Here is a 25,396-nt window from a genome sequence, read left to right on the forward strand (position 1 = left end):
ATTTTATCAAGATTTGTCATTGCTCTCCTCCCAAGAAGTAAACGTCTTCTGATTTCCTGGCTGCAGTCAGCGTCTGCAGTAATCTTTGCACCCAGAAATACAAAGTCTGTCACTGCCTCCACGTTTTCTCCCTCTATTTGCCAGTTATCAATCAAGCTGGTTGCCATAATCTTGGTTTTTTTGAGGTTTAACTGCACCCCAGCTTTTGCACTTTCTTCTTTCACCTTCATCATAAGGCTCCTCAGCTCCACCTCGCTTTCAGCCATCAAAGTGGTGGATGTGATTCTTTGCCACTCATGTGTTCACATTCTTCTATCCTTTGGCATCTCTAGGATGGAAACCCTCTCTACTTAGAGTACAAAATGAGCTGAATTTTCGAAGTAGAAGTGCTGATGAGAACAGCAATGGAGTGTGACTTGTGCGTTTTTCTATCTCTCCAACTATAAGTACATCACACTTGCTTCCTTCTCATCAGGCATATGTAGCGGAGAGGAAACAAATAGACAAACTTTAAGGCTTTTGTATGCACTGAAAAGAACCATAGAAATTTAATGACAGCTCAAAGGCTGAAATAGCTTTGGGTTCAGCAATTGCAGCAGTACTGGTAAAATACAACATGGGAATAGGCTTGCTACTTAATTACGTGCAAGGTGTAACCTCTCAGTGCCTGGGGTGTGCATTAGAGTCATCTGCTAAGGTGGAATTTTTAGTCATGTTAACCAAGACATTGGCCATAATAATAGGCTGAAAGGTGGCAAACCTCAGCTTGCTTTCTCTGCAGGAGTCAGCATGTATGAGGAAAGATTGGCCTGGGGTGGTCATAGTGTGGGGTACTGGGAGTAGTATGCAGAGATTACAGGTTGTCGCATGCAAACACTACCTGGCTCTTCACAGGTGAAATTGTTGGGTGCTGGGTGTTAACTGACAGGTGCTCCTGCTTACCACTTCTAAGGAAGGTGGGGCATTTCTCCTTGTATAAGTCAATTAGTACATGCAAATCATAAGTCATTATTCCATCCCTAGGTAGCTGGTATTTGCTTGAGGTCCTGAAATACTGAAGCCTCTTTTGCATCCCTGAAATGCATTACCCTTGGTTGTTTTAATGACTCACTGTTAGATGTTTGGGGGGGATTTTGCATCTCCCTCATTTCACCCTTAATTTTTTCATGGGTGATATTTCGGCTGAGCTCTCTTTGATACTGGTTTTAGTGTTTTGAGTAGCTTGGACTCCTCCTTCACTCCTCTTAAAGCATCGTTGTTATGGAAAATAAAAAAGAATTCTCTGAAGAGATAAGAGGCTCTCTCACACTAGAGGCCTTCAAGAGGCAGCTGGACAACCATCTGTCAGGGATGCTTTAGGGTGGATTCCTGCATTGAGCAGGGGGTTGGACTCAATGGCCTTGTAGGCCCCTTCCAACTCTGCTATTCTATGATTCTATGAGGCAAATTGTTTCAGAATTTGTGTTTTGCTGTTCCTCAGTGACTGCTCCCAGAATTTAGTTGCTAAATTCCCACTGCACAAGAAGCCTTAAAATCACCACAAAATAGGAAAAGAATCCAAATTTCCTGTTTAATTTCTGAATTCCTGGAGGGTGTATCTAAGATCAGGTCCAATTTCTAACCTTTTCCTGTGGAAGCTGCCATAACTGTGCTAGTAGGAAAACGTATAAGGTGTCTTCCCCTGGTACCTTCCAGATGCACTGTAACTCCCATAATGCCTATCCAGCATGGCCAATGATCAGAAGTGCTGAGAGTTATACCCAAAACATCTGGAAGTCACCACTTTGGGGAAAGCTCTTATGAGGGTTTGTACCCACAGGGAAGTCAAAGCAGTCAGCATTTTAACTCTGTGAAACTATATATAAAACACTTGGAATAACGTGATAGCAATTTGTTCCATTCCTAAAACTTGGCAGTCATTCTTGGAGCATGGGGACAGCACTTCCATTTCAAAAGCATGAAAAATACAGGGTCAGTTGGTCTTGCTAAATGTCTGGAAATGTAGGGGTTGGTTTGGAGTGTGTATTTGGAATTTCTGTAAACAGGAAGTTGCTTCTTTTTTTAGTTTTTATCTTTGTCCTAGGGGGGAAAATGAGATAAATGGATGGAAGAGAGGAGAGGCGCTTTTTAGAATATTGCAGGTAGCAATTTGGGTGTGGGTGAAAAGTCTACAGAGTGCTGTTTCTGGGATTACTTCATTAGTCTCATCTGGAACACATCCCTGAAAATCAAGAAGGGAATTAAGAGCGCAATCTTATACATAGTTATTCAGAAGTCAGTTCTGGGTAAGTGAGTACAGGATGGCAGCCTAAGAATGCAATACTATGCGTATTTAGACATTCCCTAGCCATACATAGCTGTTTGGGAAATGCTGGGAGTTATAGGATTCTTTTCTGTCTAAACACGCATAAGATTCTGCCCTAAAACTCTATCCAGTGCCCCTTCTACTTGACCAATTTTGAAAGAAAAACTAAGTACAAGGATAGATATGCCTGTGCTTGTATATATTCATATTCATATGTATTAAACTAAGATAGTTGTGAGTTCCGGGTTTTAAGGTAGAACGGCAGATTGAATTTTTTGAAATTCAGCTACTTTGTTCATACTTCGCTAGGCATCTTCTGCAAAATCTCATTCAAAGACCTTAAATCTACCTGATCAGATTTAGCAAAATTTAATGTTAGTTACTTACTGAGGACTCGGATAACCATATGGAAAGGAAGACAGGGCTCCTGTATCTTTAACAGTTGCATAGAAAAGGGAATTTCAGCAGGGCTTATTTGCATGCATGCAGCACCTGGTGAAATTCCCTCTTCATCACAACAGTTAAAAGGTGCAGGAGTGAGAAAGGGCTAATCTATTGAAAATCTATCAAACTGTAACATTCATGCATTTATGGTTATCTGAGCACTTGTGTTACAATTGTTTTATGAGAAACAGGAGTACAGTTGGAGATGCAAAGTAGAATCTCTGCCCTTTTAGATTCATCATGACTGATAAACCTATTGTATTTCAGAGAGAGAGAGAGAGAGAGAGCTGTCATCACAACTCTACATTTCCTGCCCCTTTATCTCTGTAACTCAGCTGTGATGTGTTTTTGCACATAAGCAGGAATAGGCAGTCAACTTCAAAGACGCTTTTAAAACCATGGCATCTTTAACTGTCTCAGAGCCTTTGGGAAGGGACAGATGTGAGATTTCACCCATTGGTTGGGCTCTCCTTTAGGAAGGACTGCCTTTGTTTACCCTTCCAGATGTAAAATGGGATGTCACTTATTTCTTCAATGGCTAGTAAGACACTCTTCCTATTGAACACAGTCAGTTAAAATGTCAACTTCTCTGTATTTAGCAATGCATGTAGCAACACCAAAATTAATCCCTTGTGGTCTTCTGCCAAGCTGTCAAATTCTTACCGTGCAATCCTAAACATGCTTACTCAGAAGCATTCTAATGACTGGGTTCACGCAACATGTTAATCCATACTCAGTGTAACACAGCAGGGTGGCTTGTTAACCGTGCAGTGTGGCTTCTTTTTCTCGAACAAGCTACCTTGAGAACCCATGGTTTGTTTTTGGGTTGTTCAGGATGGATAACAAGCCAACCTGCAGAAAATGCACTGCGTTCAGACAACACGATAAGACATGGTTCAACAGGGACTCAGATTTAACCACTGAGTGTGGGTTAGTGTGTTTTGTGAACCTAGCCACAGAGTTCAGTGGGGTTTATTCCTTACGAAGTGTGGTTAATATTGCACTCTAATTCTTTTAAGTGTTCCTCTGACCAAGCTTTTAGGGTGTTTCCAGACAAACTTTTTAGTCTGCAACTGCTCTGCCTTATTCATGAACTTTTTTACACAGGGTCCAGATGAAATTCTTTTCCATTCGTAACCCTCCCGGGTTGTTTATCCTTTCTGTGTCTTTTTTTTTTTCTTACCACAAAAGTATCCATTAAAAAGGAAAAGCTGGAATAGCTGCACAGTGCCTTTAGGCTGGAGGCAGGTTGGTTTTTCTCTCTGGCTACTTCTACCCTTAAGCTATTTATTTTGATTATGCAAAATAAACAAATAAATGGTAAAATGGATTTCCTACGAAGAAGCACAAAATTGAGTGTGAAGCTGCTGTGCTGCTCTTTTACTGAATTCTCTTTCCTATAACAAAGAAGGTTTTATATTTCCAGAACAGTTATCCCATCTTTTTACTTGCTTTTCTCAGGAATTCTTGAGTGAATATGGAGTCATTTACCTTAAGGGCGTATCTCCACTTCAAACATAAACTGGTTTAGTAATTCTTCCCTGTCCCTAGGGAAACTTGGAACTATACTTCTCTGGCTACTCTGTTCTGCTGCTGGTTTAAGAAGTTGTACTGGTTTTATTTATTTATGCTGCTGGTTTTATCTTACTCTGCACTAATTTTATTTTAATATTTATACTGTACGTTTTTAATATATTGTGTACCGCCCAGAGAACTTCAGCTATTGGGTGATTTAAAAGAACAGTAAATAAATAACGTAACATAAAAATCATATAAAACTGATTTTACTTTGTAGGGTAGATCTACCCAAAGTCATTCTCTGGTCACTGGAGAATGTAGTGGAAGCAAATCAATAGGTAAAGTTTTCTGTTGAATCATCCGGTAGGCCTTTTTCCATCAGTAAGCTTTCTCTGCAGGAGATTTGTCACCTAGGACCTGCTTGTTCATATATGATGTTTCTCCAACTAGATGAGGAGTTGTGTGCACGCAGTGCTGTATTTAATCTTCCTGGGCAGATGAGGCTAAATCAGAAGCTGAGGCTGCACATATGTAGCGGCATCCTGACTGCAATAGTTCTGATTTCAGGGGAACTGAACAGGGCAGAGGCCATAGTAGCTCAGTGTGACAATACGTTTCTCTATGCAGTGGGAAAACTCCACTCAACAGTTGAGTTTGTAGGGGGTACTCCCCACGCAACATGTTCTAACTCCACCGTTGTGTGAATGTGGGCTCCCGTGGAGTTGAGTAAAAGTCATTGTGACGATTGATTGACAGTTCCTCCACCCTCTTTCCTCTCCCAGTCCTGATGGTATCCCATCAGGCATTGCTGCAACCCCCCCCAAAAAAACCCAATCCCAGTGGCTCTCCTAGAGCGGTACTCTCTCCTTTCACCACTCTTGCCAGGGAACTCACTAGCTAGTGGGAAAAGTCAACTCAATGCAATGGGAAACTCCATGGAGCCCTCCGCACAACACACAACAAAACGTTTGTGCAGGAACTCTCCTCTGCACAGTGTGGATATTCAGCATGCAGTGTTTTCTAAAAAAACACTCCACCGTTGCATAGAGTTTTCCCTCCGGACAACACATTTCTCAACGGTGGTGTAAAAACTCTACTGCGGAGTTCTAAAACGTGATGTCTGAACTGAGCCAGGGTCAACAATATTGGGCTAAATGGACCAATGGTCTGACTCAGTATGAGGCACCTTTGTATGTACCTGTATGCGTCCCCACTTGGCATATCTCCCCAACCATTATTCATTTGGTGGCATACCAGCCGTTGTGCAGTTTTCCCTGTATTCTAAAAGGTGGAAATGCCTCTCCTAATACTTCGTTACAGGCAGTAACTTAAGCTAAACCATGCCGGCATTTCTTTTTTGTATTTTTGCCTCCACCCCCTTTGTCTCCGGCCCTGAGAGCTTCTCTGAAATTGATTTCAGCTCTTGGGCTGAAAGAACTCCTTGGTTAAAGGGTGGGTAATCTGCAGGCTTGTGGGCTAAATGTAACACCCCCAAAGCTCATTGATGTGGACAGATTGCTGCATGTAGTAGTTTTTATTTACAATAAGTGTTCCAGGCTTCATGAATGTGGGCTCCAGTGTGGAGACTTTTAATGATGAGATGACAAACAAGCTAAAGGATTGGAAACAAGCAGACTTTTTTTTTTAAAGCCAAATTATTATAGTTTCCTGCCTCCTATAATTTAGAAGGTAGCGTATCAAGATTTTTCATGGTCTGACCTTAGTTCGTAATGGCCTGCGTCACAATTTCTGAGGAGGGATAAAATAATGCAGAGCAAGTGCAACATGCTCACCAACTGTAATTTCGCAATCTTTGTGTTCATGAAACTTGCATTCAGAACCTTAATTATGTGCAATTAAGGAATTATTATTTATTTATTTATTTATTTATTTATTTATTTATATAACACCATCAATGTACATGGTGCTGTACAGATTACACAGTAAATAGCAAGACCCTGCCGCATAGGCTTACAATCTAATAAAGTTGTAGTAAACAATAAGGAGGGAAAGAGAATGCAAACAGGCACAGGGAAGTGTAAACAGGCACCGGGTAGGGTGAAGCTGACAGTATAGGGTCAGAACAAACTCAATATTTAAAAGCTATAGGGAAAAGAAAAGTTTTTAGCTGAGTTTTAAAAGCAGTGATTGAGTTTGTAGTTCTCAAGTGTTCTGGAAGAGCGTTCCAGGCGTAAGGGGCAGCAGAAGAAAAAGGACGAAGCCGAGTAAGGGAAGTAGAGGCCCTTGGGCAGGCGAGAAGCATGGCATCATAGGAGCGGAGAGCACGAGCGGGGCAATAGTGTGAGATGAGAGAGGAATGCAGACTCGTTCCAACCCATAATATGTTCTCTAGCGTGGCCCTTTTGAGGTTGAATAAGCTGCTCACACCTGGCCCAGTTAGGCTGACAGTCTAGGTTTTACAAACAAATCATACTTTGTTTTGTCAAGGTGCGGGGAACGTTTTCGCACAGTGTCAGCTGAGGGAAAGAGAGGTAAATGTGCACATGAATGCTCTATGACTCCCTTGGCTTTTGAATATAGAGCCATGCCTGTTAATAAATGCATGTGTTCCAGTACCTGCACTCCATTACCATTGTGAACCATTGTGGTGTTTAGAGTGTTGGACTGGGATTCGGGAGATCAAGATTCTAGTCCCCATTGAGCCATGAAGCTCCCTGGTTGACTCTAAGCTTCAGAGGGTGGTAAGAATAAAATGGGGTAGATGATGATTATGTAAGCCACCTTAGGTTCCTTGCAAGAGGAATACTCCTGCACTGTGTTGAGGGCATGGTTGGGCAGCTTTTAGGCAAAAACATCTGGAGGACCAGAACTCCCATCCCTCTTGCCAGCATAGTTAATGATGAGGAATGATGAGAATAGTAGGTCAAAAAGTCTGGAGGGCCACAAGTTGCCCAACCCTCATTTAGGGAGAATTTGTGGGTGGGTGGGGGGAACCAAAAGAATGAAGAAGTCTTGACTTGATGACAGAAAGAAAGCAATATTGGTGTCAGGAAAATTTTGCTGGGGAGAGTATTACATAACCGTGGAGCCACCACTGAGAAGGTCATCTCTCTAGTAGCTTAGACCTTTGTGAACTCAGACTCTAATAAGAAGCTGTTGGGGCAGACCAGTTGTTTCAGCCCTAGCCAGCTGGGTCAATAGTCAGGAATTATGGGCTAGTGGGTACTGTCTGGACTCTCCAGCAGAAGTTACCACAAAATATAGTGATGGCCACCAATTTGGATGGCTTTAAAAGGGGGGTGGATAAATTCCTGGTAGAGAAGGCTATCAATGGCTATTAATCCGGATGGCTAAGTGCTACCGCCAGTATCAGAGGCAGTAAGCATATGTACACCAGTTGCTGGGGAACATGGGCAGGAGGGTGCTGTTGCACCTGTGTCCTGCTTGTGGGTTCCTGGTCAACAGTTGGTTGGCCACTGTGTGAACGGAGTGCTGGACTAGGTGGACCCTTGGTCTGGACCAGCAGGGCTCTTCTTATGTTATGTTCTTTTCAAGAGGTCATTCAGAAATATTTTCTACTCAGGTCCTTGTCATTGGAGATGCGAAGCATCAAACTAGGGACTTTCTGAATTAAAAGTATAGGCTGTGGTTCTATGGAACCTCTTGGACTTCAATAACACTTGGGCGTATCCAAGCTTTGTCTTCTGCAATCCTGATGCAGTTAACTGCATGTCGTAGGCCACATCCTTAGATAGGGTTGGAGAACATATGGCCCTCCAGCTTGTGTTTGGATTGCAACTCCCATCAACTAGCATAGTCAGTGGTGAACAATGATGGGAATTGCAGTCCAACAACATATGGGAAACCACACATTCCCCATCCCTGGTTTATTGAGTCTCTTAGGCTCAGTTCAGACAACATTTCTCAATGATGGTTTTAGAATTCCAAGGTGGAGTTTTTACACCACTGTTGAGAAATGTGTTGTCTGGCAGGAAAACTCCACACAACGGTGGAGGAGTGTGTTTTTTTAGAAAACACTCCATGCAGAGGAGAGTTCCTGCACAACGATTGTGTTGCGTGTTGTGTGGCATGCTCTGTGGAGTTTCCTGTTGTGTTGAGTTGACTTTCTCCATTGGCTACAGAGTTCCCTGGCAAGAGTGGTGAAAGGTGGGAGTGCTGCTCTAGGAGAGCTGACTGGGATTGTTTTTTCACAGCAATGACTGATTGGATACCATCGGAAGGACCAGGGGAGGAGAGAGGGCAGAGGAACTGCCTCAAAAGTCACGATGGATTTTACTCAACTCCACAGTAGCTTACAGTCACACAACGGTGGAGTCAGAACATGTTGTGTGAGGAGTACCTCCTAAAAACACAACCGTCGAGTGGAGTTTTCACAGTGCGTTGACTAATGTGTTGTCTGAACTGAGCCTTAGATTTCCTAATGTCTGGCCCTTTATGCTGTGGAAGAGTATGCACAAAGACTTGTAGTAAGAAATTCTTAAGAAGATTATGTCTTAAGTCCTTTTTAATGTGAGGTGCAGTTGAAAGTCTGGAATGGACTAGTGTTCTGCTTCTTATAAAGTTGAATATCAGTCCCTAGTATGACTATTTACTTAGCATTCTGCATGTGAAAGAACATTATTTACTTTAAAGTCCTAAGAATAAACTGGCAGAAAAAAAATACAATGATGGGACTTGATAGGGTTGAGTGAATGAGAGTTGACAGGTTGCTTTTATGTTCACTTTTAGCAAAACATGAGAGGTTCAGGATGAAGAATAGTATGCATATATTTTGGACTAAATGTGAAGGCTGTAGAAAGAAAGACACTGCAGACTGTGACAAAATTTCTGCAATTGTTTGTGGGAGAGCAATTTCTGATACTCTAATTTTTCTTTCTTTTTCTTTCCATCATACCTTCTTGCTGGTACACACTTGCGTAATTTCACAAACCCAGCAGTCTCAAAATCCTTTGCCATGTGAATTTTTAGTGAGGTTTTTAGTCTGGATTACTTGAGCTCTAGGGCAGCCATGGAATGCTGATGTCAAAATACCACTGAAAGTTAACTGCAAAATGCTCATTAAACGTCTCAGGACTCAAAATTGGCCTTCTGACTTGCTCACAAGTCGTATTCATAATCCCTTGATGTTATCTGAGGTAGCAGCTCCATTTGGTTACACTTTATCCCATTGCTGTATGACTATGTTTTCTGTTCTTTTTGGAAACAGCACTAAAATCATGCCTTTTCTGTGCAGGAGTGTAATGAAAGCACTCTTTTGTTTATCAGGAGACCTTGTTTCAATGATTTGAGGGTTTGTTTCAGGAGACCTTGTTTCAATTATTCAGGGGTTTGTTTGTTTTTTAGAACATGGGCTAGTGGGGTTGCCAACTTCCAGTTTTCAAAACTGAAGGTACTTGGGTGGATCCCGTGGGTAGTTCCTAGCAAACTCTGGAGTCAGGCTGAAGAAGATGCCCATGGATGTAGGTGTGATAGAAATGACCATTGCTCTGCCACTACCAATTCTTTTTTTTGGTTTTCCTTGCCTTCCTTTGCTCAAAAGATAAGAACACAAGAAGAGCCACACTGGATCAGACCAAGGGTCTATCTAGTCCACCATTATGTTCCCACAGTGGCTGACCACTGCTGCACATGCAGCTAAGGAAGAATGACACACACACAACACACACACACACTCTCTCTCTCTGTCTCTCTCTGTAATCTTGTGTTTGCTAGCACCAAAGATCTACCTGGTGCTTTCCAGATGTTTTGGACTACAATTCCCATAAGTTGTAATATAGGGGTGGGGAAATGGAATCCAAAGCATCTGGAGGTGACCGTGGGCTCATCTACACCAAGCAGGATATTCCATTATGAAAGCGGTATATAAAAGGCAGGAGCCACACTAGTGCTTTATAGTGGTATTGAAGTGCACTGCAGGATCTACACTACTGCTTTAGAGTAGTACTGAAGTGCACTGACAATTGTTGGGGCCCATTGACACATCTGCACCAAGCACTTTGAAAGTGGTATGAAAGTGATATAGGGTATGTGTCAATGGGCCCCAACAGTTGTCAGTGCATTTCAATACCACTATAAAGCAGTAGTGTGGCTCTTGCCTTTTATAAACCACTTTCATACCACTTTCATAGTGGAATATCCTGCTTAGTGTAGATGAGCCTCATGTTGTCTGTCTCATGTCATAGTATGTATGACCATGGATACAAAGCAGTGTATGTGGGATCATGTTTCAGCTATCTTTTATTATATGTCCACAGTTAAGGGTGAGTTATTGTAACCAGAAATTAGGGAGGCAGTATGTTCTATGGCTTATATTCACACAATAGCCATGAGGATTGACTTTGTAGGATAGGTTAGTTTGGGGAGGATTTATGCCAATGTTGAGTCAGTAATGACTCAGTGCTTGCACAAGAGGTTCCTTTCCTTTCCTTTCCTTTCCTGAGTTAGAAAGGGTAAAAAAATCGGTTATTTATAGGAGTTTAAAGTTTGATGAGATGACCCCCAGCAGTTTGACTGGTATTGTCTGTTTTTTTCATAGACTCTGCTGATGTTATCAGCTGATTTCTCCATTTGTATAGCATCTTTCAGGAAACAATTTGTTGCATTAGATCCGAGGGAAGGTCTAGTATGTGTTGTGCCCTAGTAGTAGCATAACATGATTGTAGTTTTTCTTAAATGTGATTTTCTGGTCCATTTTATCCTATGGAATAATTTTATCTTATAAGTTTTTAAAAATAATTATATAATTTTATCTATTTCATCCTATAAGGTTTGTCCCTGGGCATGCCCAGAATGATCCAGCAGGAGGGAGGAGGTATAATGTCAGTGGACATGGCTGTTTTCCCTGGAACAGCCATTTTCTAAGACCATATATGTAGAAGTATTTCTTCCTTGAAACTCTAGATCCCTTCCAATCCTATGTGAATGGTATTGGTAGCCAGTTGGGTACTTGTAACATGAAATGCTAGCTTCAGTTGCATAGACCATATCTATTCCAGCAAACAGATAAATCTGAGACTTAGGTCCACCACTCTGCCACTGACAGCCACCCAGCTCCAAGGTGGTGGTGAAACTGGAACTAGTCACAGCTTAGGATATCATATAATGTGCATATAGCCCAAATAACACATCTGTCAAGTGATGTTAAGGTCCTGCAGTATTGTGATGACCTGATTCTTTCAGCATCTTCAGCAGAGGCCTGTCGTGAAGCAACTGTCTCGCTCCTGCACCATCTAGGAGCCTGTGGATACAAAGTATCAAGAAAGAAGGCCCAGATTGTCAAGCAAGATGTAACCTTCCTTGGATACCACCTGTCACAAGAGAAAAGATGCCTGGGCAATGAGAGGGTGACTGCCATTCAGACTTTTCCTACCCCGTCCTGCCCAAGGGCCCTGCGAGCTTTCCTAGGCCTAACTGGCTTTTGCAGACTTTGGATACCTGATTATAGAGGAAAAGCTCAACCCTTGTATAACTCCTTGACCAGTGAAGGACTCCAAAAATGGAGGTGGACTCGTGAAATGGATAAAGCATTTGAAAAACCTCAAGCTTGCCCTAAAGCAGGTGGTGAGGTGAGGGCAAGCTTGAGGTTTTCAAATGCTTTATCCATTTCACGAGTCCACCTCCATTTTTGGAGTCCTTCACTGGTCAAGGAGTTATACAAGGGTTGAGCTTTTCCTCTATAATCAGGTATCCAAAGTCTGCAAAAGCCAGTTAGGCCTAGGAAAGCTCGCAGGGCCCTTGGGCAGGACGGGGTAGGAAAAGTCTGAATGGCAGTCACCCTCTCATTGCCCAGGCATCTTTTCTCTTGTGACAGGTGGTATCCAAGGAAGGTTACATCTTGCTTGACAATCTGGGCCTTCTTTCTTGATACTTTGTATCCACAGGCTCCTAAATGGTGCAGTCTTTAAATGTGTGGTCTTTAATTTTCCAGCATTTTTGATTTTCAGTGAATATTGAAACCCAAGAGTCAGTAATGACTCAGTGCTTGCATAAGAGGTTCCTTTCCTTTCCTTTCAACATAGTGGTAGGCAGCATGATACTTTGTGGGTGCCCTACCATTCCCACTTTTAAAACACACATACATTTTCATACTGGCAGCTAGGTTCATTGTGAAACTGATTTCTACTGGTGCTGAAAACTGAATTCAGAGGAGTTATCTAGTGTGTTGGAGCTCAAGACACCTCTTCTGCCTTTTACTCAGTTTTTTGGGCAGGTTACTTTGGCTCAATTCAGACAACACATTTCTCAGCAGTGGTTTTATAATTCCACGGTGGAGTTTTTTTTTTTTTTTAGAAAACACTCCATGCTGAATATCCACGCTGTGCAGAGGAGAGTTCCTGCACAACCATTGTATTGGGTGTTCTGTGGTGGGCTCCGTGGAGTTTCCCATTGTATTGAGTTGACTCTTCCCACCGGCTACAGAGTTCTCTGTCAAGAGCAGCAAAAGGAGGGAGTGCTACTCTAGGAGAAACGCTAAGATTGGTTTTTTGCAGCAATGGCTGATGGGATACCATCAGGAGGACTGGGGGAGAAGAGTTAGCAGAGGAACTGTCAATCAAATGTTGCATTGCCTTTTACTCAACTTCACGTCAGTTCACAGTCACACAACGGTAAAGTTAGAACTTGTGTGTGGAGTACCCCCTAAAAACTCAACTGCTGAGTGGAGTTTTCACACTGCAGTTACTAATGTGTTGTCTGAACTGAGCCTTTGCCATGCATTCCATGGCAGCCATTTTGTGATGGTGCCCAAGACAGTAGTTTCTCAAATTCCCAAATATGCCCACAGGCTCCAAATGGTTGCCTATCGCTGCCTTGACACAACATAGTAAACTGAAATACTTTTCTTAATTGAATATATATATATATACACACACACACACACACTTATTCAGAAACCATTATGTCAACCAAGCCGATGCTCTGCCTTTACAATAGTCTATTGGTAACTGGTCCAAAAGTAAACAAAGCAGTCGGGCTAGCTTATCTGGTTGGTTGGCAGGCATATATGCTGCAGAATGTGTGTCTCGGTACCAGTTCTCTGACCCATGATGGTTTATCCAGTTCCTCAGACAGCAAGATGGGTAGGAAATTCATCTGCTTATTCAGCTGAATACATGGGGTATCTGCGTGGTGAGATCCCAAGCAAGTGCGTGTGTTTTCATATTTCGTATGAAAATATTCATTTGAAATATTTTAGTGACGATGGTGCTAGATTCCCCCGCCCCCAAGTCTGAAGTCATGCATGTAAAATGATTAGCTGGGAGAAACAGAACAAGAACAAAAATACTATGCAAGTAGAACACACTCTTTAACTCTTTGAGTAATCTGCATATGATGTGATAAACTTAGGCCCTGTTTGTTCTGTGATATTCTTTATGAGCCCTGCCTTTGGGTAAGATCCTATCATTAACTTTCTGATAAGTGCGTCAGCTATACAAACAGCTGGTCTGGATGTAGATAATGTGAAATGTGCTTTCTGCCTTGGGTTACTTGAAGTCTTTTCATAAGAACATAAGAAGCACCATGCTGGATCAGACCGAGGGTCCACCTAGCCCAGCACTCTGTTCACACAGTGGCCAACCAGCTATCGGTCAGGGACAAACAAAGCAGGACATGGGGCAACAGCACCCTCCCACCCATGTTCCCCAGGAACTGGTGCACACAGGCTTACTGCCTCAGATACTGGAGTTAGCACAACTTGTTAGTCCTTTGACATGGTGTGTCCTCCTCACATTCTCTATGAACTCAACAATAGACTACTCCATATGTAATAACCATGGCCTACCTTTTCAGGGCTGTTGTGAAGATTGCTAAAATACCGTTCATTCCTTTCTGAATATTCAAATGCCTTCACACCAAGAATTACCATATGAGAGGCAATTTATGTTGTAATTAGCATGGTAACATCATTACTATTTATTTCATTTCTGCACCATCCAATAGCCGAAGCTCTCTGGATGGTTCACAACAATTCATAAAATAATAAAATACAGTATAAAAACACTGCGTACAAATTGACATATACAAAATTTAAAACAATTTAGACAGCTAAAAACAGTTTCAATAAAGTATTCTTGTATTTCTTTATTTACAGTCAACAGACCAATATAAAACAAGAAGATACACCATTATATAAAACAGTACAAAGTAGGGATAAAGAAAGAAGAGGGAGTGTTACAAAACCACTAAAGATACTAGATTGTTATTTGTTGGTTTCTGAAAAGGGAACAGAATTGGGTTATTGGGGCCTAGCATAGTGAAAAAGGGAGGGATATATAGATAATAAAATTGCTAATCTGTGGATTTAAGCGCAATCAACATCCATAAGAGATCTGGTGCGGATGGCCAAATTCAGGAATTTGGCCACCTGCTCAGTGGTAGATTTACTGGAGCCCTGAAGTAGACTAATCAGGAGTGACTCAGGGGATCGTCCAGGGAGATGTTGCATAATAGGACATAATAGGTCTTTCCTTGCCTGTTGGTAAAAATTGCAATGGAAGAGCACATGCAGAATGGATTCCACCTCGATGTTATTACATGGGCAGTATCTGTTTTTGGATGGAATTTTCTTATATCTGCCCTCCAGCAACTTGGAGGGGAGGATGTTAAATCTTGCTAGGGTGAATGCCTTCCTGTATTTGGGAATGGTTAACCAACCCAGGTATGGCATTCCGTCTTTGCAAGAAGGGACTGGGAGACCCAATGATTGGGGGGAACATGGTCCCCAGGCAGTTCCCCAGAGCTCTTGGTGGTCTATATCCAATAGTCTCTGTTTGGTGATCTGTTTAGCGCTGTCCAAGTCCAGAGATAGCAGGAAAAAAGGGGATAGCCCTATTGAGGTTACTTTTTGCACCACTGCCCTACACCAGTGAGATTCGGAGGGTTCTAACAGGACTTTGGTAACCAAGGAGTTGGAAGTGAGCGTTAGGTGACAGCGGAGCCAGTAGTGTATGGTGAATATCCAAGCTTGGCATTTTAGTGTACTTAGTCCAGCCTCCAAGTTGAGGGCAGCACCGGAAACACATCTAGGGACTCCGAATATAAGCCTGAGGTAGAGATGTTGCACTCCTTCAAGAGAACTTTTGAAGTGTGGAAACCATATTGGAGCTCCAAACAGAGTCTGAGACACTATTTTAGCTTTGTAAACCCGGATGGCTGCCGGTAGATATTTCCCACCTTTCGCAAAGAAGAATCGGGATAACGCACCAATAGTTTGTTCAGCTTTGCTCTTGGTGTGTTTGCCATGTGCCCTCCAGTTTTGAGCTTCATGAAACCATATGCCCAGGTGTTTATATGCGTCAATTTGGTTGATTCTGTTTCCCCCCATGGACCAGGGGAATCTTACCTTCCTCCTGGCAAAAACTACCACTTTGGTTTTTGAATAGTTAATTGTCAGCCAATTTTTCTCGCAGTATTTGGCAAAACCATTTAGTAGTCTCTTGAGGCCCATAAAATAAAGTACTAGACCTGTTTAGATGACTGGCATTTAGGTTAGCTGTATGCAAGGGTCTACATACATGTGTAATACAATAATTCCTACTCCCATTTAGAAATTGGTTGTCTGTTAATTGGCCAAAGGAATTCTGGGGCTTTTTGCATTTTTTTTATAGACAGCTTATCGGTCTGGCCTGCAGGATGGTGAGTTAATATTTTTGTTTTCCTCATAGCTGGAGTTGATTGTCTTGTATAGTTGTGTCTTTGCCAAAGTCCTAGCAGCCTGGGAGGAAAGAATTGGTTTCCAGCTTGTTTATGTTGCTTCAAAGTCAGCTATTCACTCTTGGAATTCCCCCCTCCTTCCCTGGATGTTGCTGTGATTTCCTTTAAAGGGTTTTTAACATGAACTGGATCAATCTGCATTGTTTATCTTATAATGTTTTACTTAATGTTTCCTTTAATTTTTCATTGGGGTGGGGGATGTTTATAATTATGGTTAAATTATGGTTAGATACCACTTTGCATTTACTGTGTAGTATTTAAAGCAGGGTTGAAGAACCTGTTTTGCCCTGAAGGCCACATTTGCACCGGGCATATGCCAGCAGTGGCTGGGACTGCAGTCCAAGTGTACACATTCTATTTACTCACACCATTCACATACACACTCTCGTACACCCATAGAGGTATGTAATTCTCTCTCTGGCCTTAGCTAGACCTACCTGATAGTCCACGATGGAGGAGGGAAGATCTCGCGTTGTGATTAACGTGAGATCCCTCCTCCGTTTACACGCGAGGTGCGACGACCTCAGGAAGAGAGGTGTCGCGCCCGCTAATTTTTATTTTTAAAGGAAGAGGCGCATACGAACGCTCATGTTCTGAAGATAGGTGCTTTTTAAAAAAATAATTTCATTTCCCACCTCCCCCCGTGTAATCACGGCAACGGGCCACACGTTCCATGGTCTCAGGCTCAGCCCGAGACTGTGGAAAAACCAGGCCCAAAGTGGAGTGCTCTATCCCAGGGCAAGGGAGGGATGATCCCTCCCTGATCCCGGATCCCCTGTGCATCATGTGGACGCACAGGGAGAGATCCCGGGGTTCACCCCGTGATAAAGCTTGGTCTAGCTAAGGCCTCTCTCTCTCTCTCTCTGACAACCATACATGCACACACATACACTCACTCCAGGCACTCCATGGTGTATGGATCGATCTTCCTTGGGAGTCACCACTTTGAGGTGCTCCACATTGACATGGTTGGATATTGTACGAAATCCTTTGGGAGAGGGGCAAAAGTGCTGTGTTCAAACCCCCTGAAAATGAATGGAAGTTGTTCAAGAGAATAGCAGAAAATCTCTGGTGGATTGCATCCATGTTAGTGGCTTACTCGCTAGTTTATTTCAACTGGTTATGTGACATTTTAAGTGGCTGCAGGGAATCTTCATGTCATCTTTCTTCAATCCCCATTTCTGCAAAATCCCTTAGAACGGACTTTACTGTTAACTGAACTGAAGAAGAGCCCTGCTGGATCAGACCTAGCGTCTATCTAGTCCAGCGTTCTGTTCTCACAGTGGCCAATCAGCCTTTGACCAGGAACCCACAAGCAGGACACGAGTTTAACATGTGAATAAACCCTTAATTGCTGCCTTGAACAATAACTGGATCAGTACAAAAATGCTGGAAGGAAAGTCCGTTAGGATGCTTACTGCGTGCATTTTAAATGCTTGTTGCAAACATCCTAATTGTCTTTCCCTCCAGCTTATAAATATATGAAGCTGCCTTATACTTTGTCAGACCATTCGTCCAACTAGAGCAGAATTGTCTTCACTAGCAGCCGCGCTCCAGGCTTTAATGGCTTCCTGCTGTTTGTTCCTACTTCTTATCTAAAGTGGCTTAATCGTCATCAGCAACTGCTCAAGGCCTTGGTAGGTTTCCTGCCTAACTTCTGATCTGAAGTATTTTCTCTAGAGAACAGAAGTGGGAGTTATTGAGGCCAAAATCCTGAGTCTTGCTCGGTTGCGGTACTGACATTCAATTCTAAGGGAAGTCTTGAACATGTTTCACATATTGCACGGTGAACCCTTAACAAGGAGTTGAAGTTAATCCCGGCCCCTGAACAAGTGTGGGTATGTAAGCTTTTATATTATATGTTATGCTGTACTTGTGGTTTTAACTTTTGTGAACCACCCAGATGGCTTTGGCTATTGGACAGTATAGAAATGAAATAAATAAATAAACGTGTGTGACACACATGTTTGAAGACAATGGATGTTGGACATTCATACCTTGTGGCTTTCAAGTGCATGTCAAGATATGTTTAAATGTGCACCTGAAAATGTGATGCAGTCTTTAATTAAGATTGTGTATGTATGTTTGTATACTACAAACGAGAAGGATCTTGGAATTGTTGTAGATCACAAGCTGAATATGAGCCAACAGTGCGATATGGCTGCAAGAAAGGCAAATGGTATTTTGGGCTGCATTAATAGAAGTATAGCTTCCAAATCACGTGAGGTACTGGTTCCTCTCTATTCGGCCCTGGTTAGGCCTCATCTAGAGTATTGCGTCCAGTTCTGGGCTCCACAATTCAAGAAGGACGCAGACAAGCTGGAGCGTGTTCAGAGGAGGGCAACCAGGATGATCAGGGGTCTGGAAACAAAGCCCTATGAAGAGAGACTGAAAGAACTGGGCATGTTTAGCCTGTAGAAGAGAAGATGGATGGGAGACATGATAGCACTCTTCAAATACTTAAAAGGTTGTCACACAGAGGAAGGCCAGGATCTCTTCTCAATCCTCCCAGAGTGCAGGACATGGAATAACGGGCTCAAGTTACAGGAAGCCAGATTCCAGCTGGACATCAGGAAAAACTTCCTGACTGTTAGAGCAGTACGACAATGGAACCAGTTACCTAGGGAGGTTGTGGGCTGTCCCACACTAGAGGCCTTCAAGAGGCAGCTGGACACCCATCTGTCAGGGATGCTTTAGGGTGGATTCCTGCATTGAGCAGGGGGTTGGACTCAGTGGCCTTGTAGGCCCCTTCCAACTCTGCTGTTCTATGATTCTATGATTCTTTGTATCAAGCTGCATTTTACTGAGTCAAACCATCAATTCATCTAGCCCAGTAATGTTTACTATGGTTGGTAATAGCTCTCCAAGGACTCCAGCAAGGATCTGTCTTAACTCTGCTACTGTGAGTTCCTGTTAACTGGAGATGCTGGTGATCGCGCCCGGCCACTTCTGCTTGCAAAGCGTGTGTCCTGCCATTGAACTACACTACGATATACGTAAGCGGCTCTGCTAGTCATTGACTTCGGGGAAGACATTTGGGACATGCCACTATCCTCAGTTAGAGGGGTTCTGGTGCAGAGCGGTAAAGCAGCAGTTTCTGCACCTGAAACTCTCCCCACGGCCTGAGTTCGATCCCAGCGGAAGCTGGTTTCAGGCAGCCGGCTCGGGTCAACTCAGCCTTCCATCCTCCTGAGGTCGGTAAAATGAGTACCCAGTTAGCTGGGGGAAAGGTAATAACGGCCAGGGAAGGCAACGGCAAACCACCCCGCTATAAGGCCTGCCAAGAAAACGTCAGCGAAAGCTGGCGTCCCTCCAAGAGTCAGTAATGACTCAGTGCTGGCGCGAGAGGTTCCTTTGCTTGCTACACCTGCCTCCACCCCAACCACCTACCCCTCGCTGCAGAAGAAAGCTAGACTGCCTGCTTGCCATTTCCCAGTGCACTGTGTGGGCCACTGCCTCACGAGAAGTAGGGAGAGGAGCCAGGCCTAAGGACAGGAATTTCTTGGTTGCTGCTTCACCCACTTCTCTTGCACAGGCTCATCACACCGGATGCCATGCAGCCGGTACAAATTGCTAGCAATGCTGTGCCTGGGCCCATGGGACCTTTAATTTCATTTCTCATTTCATTTCATTTCATTACATTTCGATACTGCCCAATAGCCAAAGCTCTGTAAGTGGTTTGCAAATATTGAAAACGCAAAATTATGCACAGTATGCAAATGATTAATATGCAAGCATATACAGCACGCACATCTAAGCAATTTTAAACAATCAACAATAAGAGAAATCCAGAACCTGATTAAAACCTCATCATGTGCTGCCAAATTGCTTGAGAGTAGAGGAAGGTCTTCATCTGGCGCCAACATGTTTATCTTGTGGGTCTCATTAGGGAGATTGTTCCATAATTGGAGGACTACCACTGAGAAGTCCCTATCTCTTGTTGCCAACTTCTGAGCTTCCCTCGGAGGAAGCACCTGTAGAAGGGCTTTAAAAAATGAGCATAGGATACAGGTAGGTTCATATACAGAAAAGTGTTCCATCATGGCCCCTAATCTTTTCGCAACAGGCCCAGGACAATTCATCAGAGCCCTAAGTGTCCATTGGTACCAATGGGCGATTTCCCCACTATGCTAAGCCTCGTGTGGCACAGAGTGGTGAAGCAGCAGTTTCTGCAGCTGAAAGTCTCCCCACGGCCTGAGTTCGATCCCAGCGGAAGCTGGTTTCAGGCAGCCGGCTCGGGTCGACTCAGCCTTCCATCCTCCCAGGTCGGTAAAATGAGTACCCAGTTAGCTGGGGGAAAGGTAATAACAGCCGGGGAAGACAACGGCAAACCACCCCGCTACAAGGCCTGCCAAGAAAACGTCAACGAAAGCTGGCATCCCTCCAAGAGTCAGTAATGACTCAGTGCTTGCACGAGAGGTTCCTTTCCTTTCCTTTTCCTAAGTGTCCATTGGTACCAGTGGGTGACTTCCCCCCTATGCTTAGCTGTCATGCACTCCCTTTCCTATACACTGTGCCCCCTCTGAATCCCCCTCCACATGGCAATTTGGGGAGAACCCCTTCAATTAATGCCAATGGAAAGATTGGGCCATTAACCTTTTAGGTATGTAGCTACATATCTGCATAATAAGCAGTCCCTTTCAATGGTTCACTGCAAGGACACAGTTGTAGCTCAGTGGTAGAGGCCATTCTTTGCATTAAAAAATCCCAGCATTTAGGGTTGGAAAAAACCTTAGGATGAGACCCTGTAGCCTGCCGGTGATGACGATACTAAGCCAGAGGGCCAGTGGTCTAGTAAGCAAATAGTTTATTACGGTCACAAGACCAGCAGAGACCGATGGTCTGACTTGGTGTATGGCATCTTTGTGTACAAGTGTCCTGAAGTAAGACGTTGATGATGTCATGCTACCAGCTCTGCACTAGAGTGAGGGAGTAGTTGAAGAGGCTGCAGATGGGCTTGTGTGTAGGATAGGGACTGGCAGACACCAAACTGCAGAAGCAGTCTTTCTGAACTTTATTTATTTATTTAATTTATTTAATTACATTTATATACCGCCCCACAGCCGAAGCTCTCTGGGCGGTTTACAAGCTCTCTGGGCGGTTTACATGAAACTTTGCAAGTTTCTGAGAGTGGTTTAACTCCGCTATTGTCTTGATGAGCATACACACACACCAACAGCTAAGTCAACATCTACGCCTTTAGGTTAGCGCTGCAGAACCCAACAAGGATGTGGTGTATGATCGAGGGGAGCACCCCTTGCTTGCTGTGGTCAATTACGTGTGTATCTATAAATGATGTGATACTTCCGGCTTCCTTTCTTTTGAAGGCGTGTATCTTTGAAGTGGAATAAATGGATTGAAGTGAAAACATTAAAATCATTACACATTACCCTTTCTGCTAAAAGACAGTGTTTCTGCTGCTTGTGTTTTAATTTTTCACAGCTGTAGCCTGCTTTTTCATTCAGGGAGCTCAGGGTGGATTCTCTTGGGAGTTAGTGTTAGGGTCCTGAGGTAGGTTAGGCCGAAAGAGAGCGCAGTTTGGATCTTCACTTGGAAAGATTTGTTTTCGAAGCACAGTTGTAGTGTAGTGGCGAAGAGTCTGAGCGATAGCTTTGGGAAATTGGTGGGCCACATCTCAACTACTCTGCTACAAACTCTTCATCAGCCTGCCTTAGGCAAGCTGTTTGCACACGTGCTCCCTGTCTGAGACTACCTTACAGGGTTGTTGTAATGATCACAAGAAAAAGAAGTGAGCTATTTGACACACTCTAGAAGAGTTATAACAAATGCAAAATTCAAATTCTTACTCAGCAGTGAAGCTCAGTGGGTGACCTTTAGGCGATTTACCCTTTCAGCCTATCCTCCCTCATGGGGTTATTGTTTATTTATTTGTTTATTTATTATATTTCTATCCCGCCTTTTTCCTCCAAGGAACCCAAGGTGGCGTACATAATCCTCCTCTCTGTTTTATCTTCACAACAACAACCCTGTGAGGTAGGTTGGGCTGAGAGTCTGTGACTGGCCCAAAGTCACCCAGTAGGTTTCCATGGCCGAGTGGGAATAGAACCTGGATCTCCCGACTCCCAGTCCAAAACTTTATCCACTACACCACACTGGCTCTTATTGTAAGGAGAAAGGGTGCAAACCCCCAACATATATCACTTTGAGCTACTGGGAGAAAGGGTATAATCTAAGGTTTAATAATGGTATATCTATTAAATTTCTCTCCTGAATGACCACCCAGACATATGGATAGTACTTTTTAGAAGTACGGAATGAGGCTGTTCGCATGTAATGGTGAAATTCTTGGGTTAATTAATGATTTGCCACGGTGTGTGCCATCAGCATTTTGCATATGCAGCCTCAAGGTTGCGCCATGATATCTGAACCTGGACATTATGGGTTAATTGTGGGTTAAATAAACCACGGTTAAGCTAAGAACAAAATATTTAACCCATGATTAACTCACAGTGTCTGGGTTCTGACGTCACAGAGTACCCCCCCCCCGGATTGGTGCGATAGGAGGTTGAATATGCAAAATAAAGGTGGCATGTACTGTGGTAAATCGTGGGTTGATTAACCTACAATTTGCTGCCTTTACGTGCAAACTGGGTCAATAGAATATTTATTTTAAATACTTGTAAGATGCTTTTTAAGGGCGAATCCCTCCAAAAGTAGTTTATATAATGAAATACAATAATAAAACAGCAAAAATTAATAAAACATTGCAGTGTTCCTGATTTTTACTTATTTATTACATCCATTTATATACCCCTTTCTAGTAAACTCTCAAAGCAGTTTACAGGAATAATAAAGACATTACATATTAAAAAGACATAACATATAATAAAGACATAACATAACAGAAAGCTCTGGCGTGGGCTGGTCCATGAAGTCACGAAGAGCTGGAAGCGACTGAACGAATAAACAACAACAAACATATATCAATAAAAACAATAAAATAATCACAGGTTCATTATAACCATACTGGCTGGGAAAGGCTACATGAAGTGGTAGGCTTGGAATGGATATTTAAATGTCAACACTGAAGTCAATGTAATTTAGCTGTAATTGTGTCTTGATTCTTAGCTGCCTTTGTGTCTTAGACTTTCGCACTGTCTGGACTGGATGTTTGTTATTGCTGGTGTTCGTTTATTGGTTTTATTTTTTTAATAAACACCAGCAGTAATAACAAACATTTAGCTCAAAGTGCTAAAAATCTAAGATACCATTGCAGCTAAAACCAAGAACTCTCAAATAAAACACAAACAAGAAGAAATAAACAACAACAACCAAAAACAGATGAGTCTTAAGGGTTTTCCTAAAAGCTTGCAATGATGGGACCTGACAGACCCCCAAATGGAACCCATTCCAGAAGAGAATCTTAGTTTGGAATATTTTATTCTCTCTCCCACTCAAGTAAAGGTCAAATTAATTAATTTCTAAATCCGCTTTGATTTGAAGAGATGTTTCAAATCTGCAAATTATTCCTGGCATGTTGCAATAGAATGCTAGAACTTAATGTTTCTCTCCTGCTTCTTGTCCTGCAGGTGATCCTCACATTGAACTGGAGCATGCAGCTAATCCTATGAATTGTCGAAGCATGAAGCAAGACTCTCCTGTAACGTGCATGTGATGTGAACAATCCGGGAATGCAGTGCCCCGTTGAGAGGCTCTTGGCTAGAGAAGCGCACCTCCTTGTTCAAACAAGAAAACCACACGCAGAGATTTTTTTAGATACCGTTTTCTCTGGTGCCCTGTGGTACTTGATAACACACACACAGTCTTGGTGAAAGCTTCATAGGGTTCTATTTTTTCTTTCGATACGAGACTAGCAAGATGATCGACCTAAGCTTTCTCACGGATGAGGAGCAAGAGGCAATCTTGAAGGTGCTCCAGCGAGATGCAGAACTGAAGAGTGTTGAAGAGGAGAGGGTCAGGTGAGCGTCGCAAATTATTCCATGCTGCAGGCACTTTGGAGACGTAGGGCAGGGCAAATGTCTGTGTGTGCACGGGTAGAAATTAAGTTGCTCAAACCTTGGCTCCTTCCATATTTGCTGCGTTTATTGCCATTAATAAAGAAGGTTTTTTCCCCCCCTAATTCATTTAATAGTTTTGCATACAACGCCAATCCATGCATTAACAATCTTGAATTCTATAGCATCGAAGTTAGCATGGATTTGCAGAGAGTAGTGGCAAAAATAACGAAGGGTCTTGTAGTACCTTAAAAGCAGACGAATTGATTCTGGCAAAAACTTCCACATAGCCCACTTCATCAGAGGCATGGAGTATTGTGGAGAGTTTCATATTTATTTGTAATACGGTAGGGTGGTCTGGGGGGACAGAATGGTAAACAATGAGCTCAGAAGGAAATTAAATGCAGAAAGTGACACTTGTGCTATTTCCAGTGCCCAAACTGCGTTATGAATGACTCCTGTTAAGAATGTGATTGTCACCTTCTGCATTTAATTTCCTTCAATCCTCACTGTTTTCCATTCTATTCCCCCCACCTCCACATGTACTGTAAATTAGTTTGAAATTCTCCGTAATACTCCCAAGTATCTGATGTAGAGGGCTGCAGTCCACGAAAGCATGGATGAAGATGGAGATAATTTCTTTGACTGTTCTCAGGTAGTCTAATACAGGATTGTTCCTCACGACATGTGGAATTTTATCTTGCCTCATTCTGTGCATCTGGAGAAATGCTACAAAATCGATGAACAGGGATGGTGGTGGAATATGTGACAGCTTGATGAAAATGTCCACCCAGTGTGCGGCCGCTGTAAAGAAGGCAAACTCCATGTTAGACATTATAAGAAAAGGAATTGAGAATAAAACGGCCAGTATCATATTGCCCTTATACAAATCTATGGTGCGACCACACTTAGAATACTATGTACAGTTCTGGTCACCACACCTAAAAAAGGATATTATAGAGCTGGAAAAAGTGCAGAAAATGGCAGCTAAAATGATTAAGGGGCTGGAGCATTTCCCGTATGAGGGAATGTTACATCAACTGGGATTGTTTAGCTTGGAAAAAAGGATTCTAAGTTGAGACAAGATAGAGGTGTACAAAATTATGCATGGTATGGAGAATGTGGACAGGGAGACATTTTTCTCCCTCTCTCAAAATACTAAACCCAGGGTCATCCCATGAAACTGATTGATGGGAGATCCAGGACAAATAAAAGTTAGTACTTCTTCACATAACACATAGTTAAATTATAAGATGTAGTGATGGCCACCAATCTGGATGGCTTCAAAAGGGGGTTGGATAAATTCCTGGAGGCAAAGGCTATCAATGGCTACTGGCCTTGATGGTTGTGTGCTATCTCCAGTATTCGAGGCAATAAGCCTGTGTACACCAGTTGCTGGGGAACATGGGTGGGAGGGTGCTGTTGCACCATGTCCTGCTTGTTCATCCCTGGCCGATGG

General features: G+C 42.9%; 1 protein-coding gene across 1 annotated transcript in view; it reads left to right on the plus strand.

Moving 5' to 3' along the window:
* SYTL2 (synaptotagmin like 2) overlaps positions 1-25,396 on the plus strand; it is a 102,634-nt gene that overhangs the window by 16,934 nt on the left and 60,304 nt on the right. Inside the window, exon 2 of the mRNA XM_063127210.1 lies at positions 23,512-23,901. Within this exon, the coding sequence (XP_062983280.1) occupies positions 23,801-23,901 (101 nt within the window). The 5' untranslated portion in view covers positions 23,512-23,800. The remainder of the gene's footprint in view (positions 1-23,511; positions 23,902-25,396) is intronic.

This window comes from Elgaria multicarinata, chromosome 5, assembly GCF_023053635.1.
Source record: "Elgaria multicarinata webbii isolate HBS135686 ecotype San Diego chromosome 5, rElgMul1.1.pri, whole genome shotgun sequence".
NCBI lineage: Eukaryota > Metazoa > Chordata > Lepidosauria > Squamata > Anguidae > Elgaria > Elgaria multicarinata.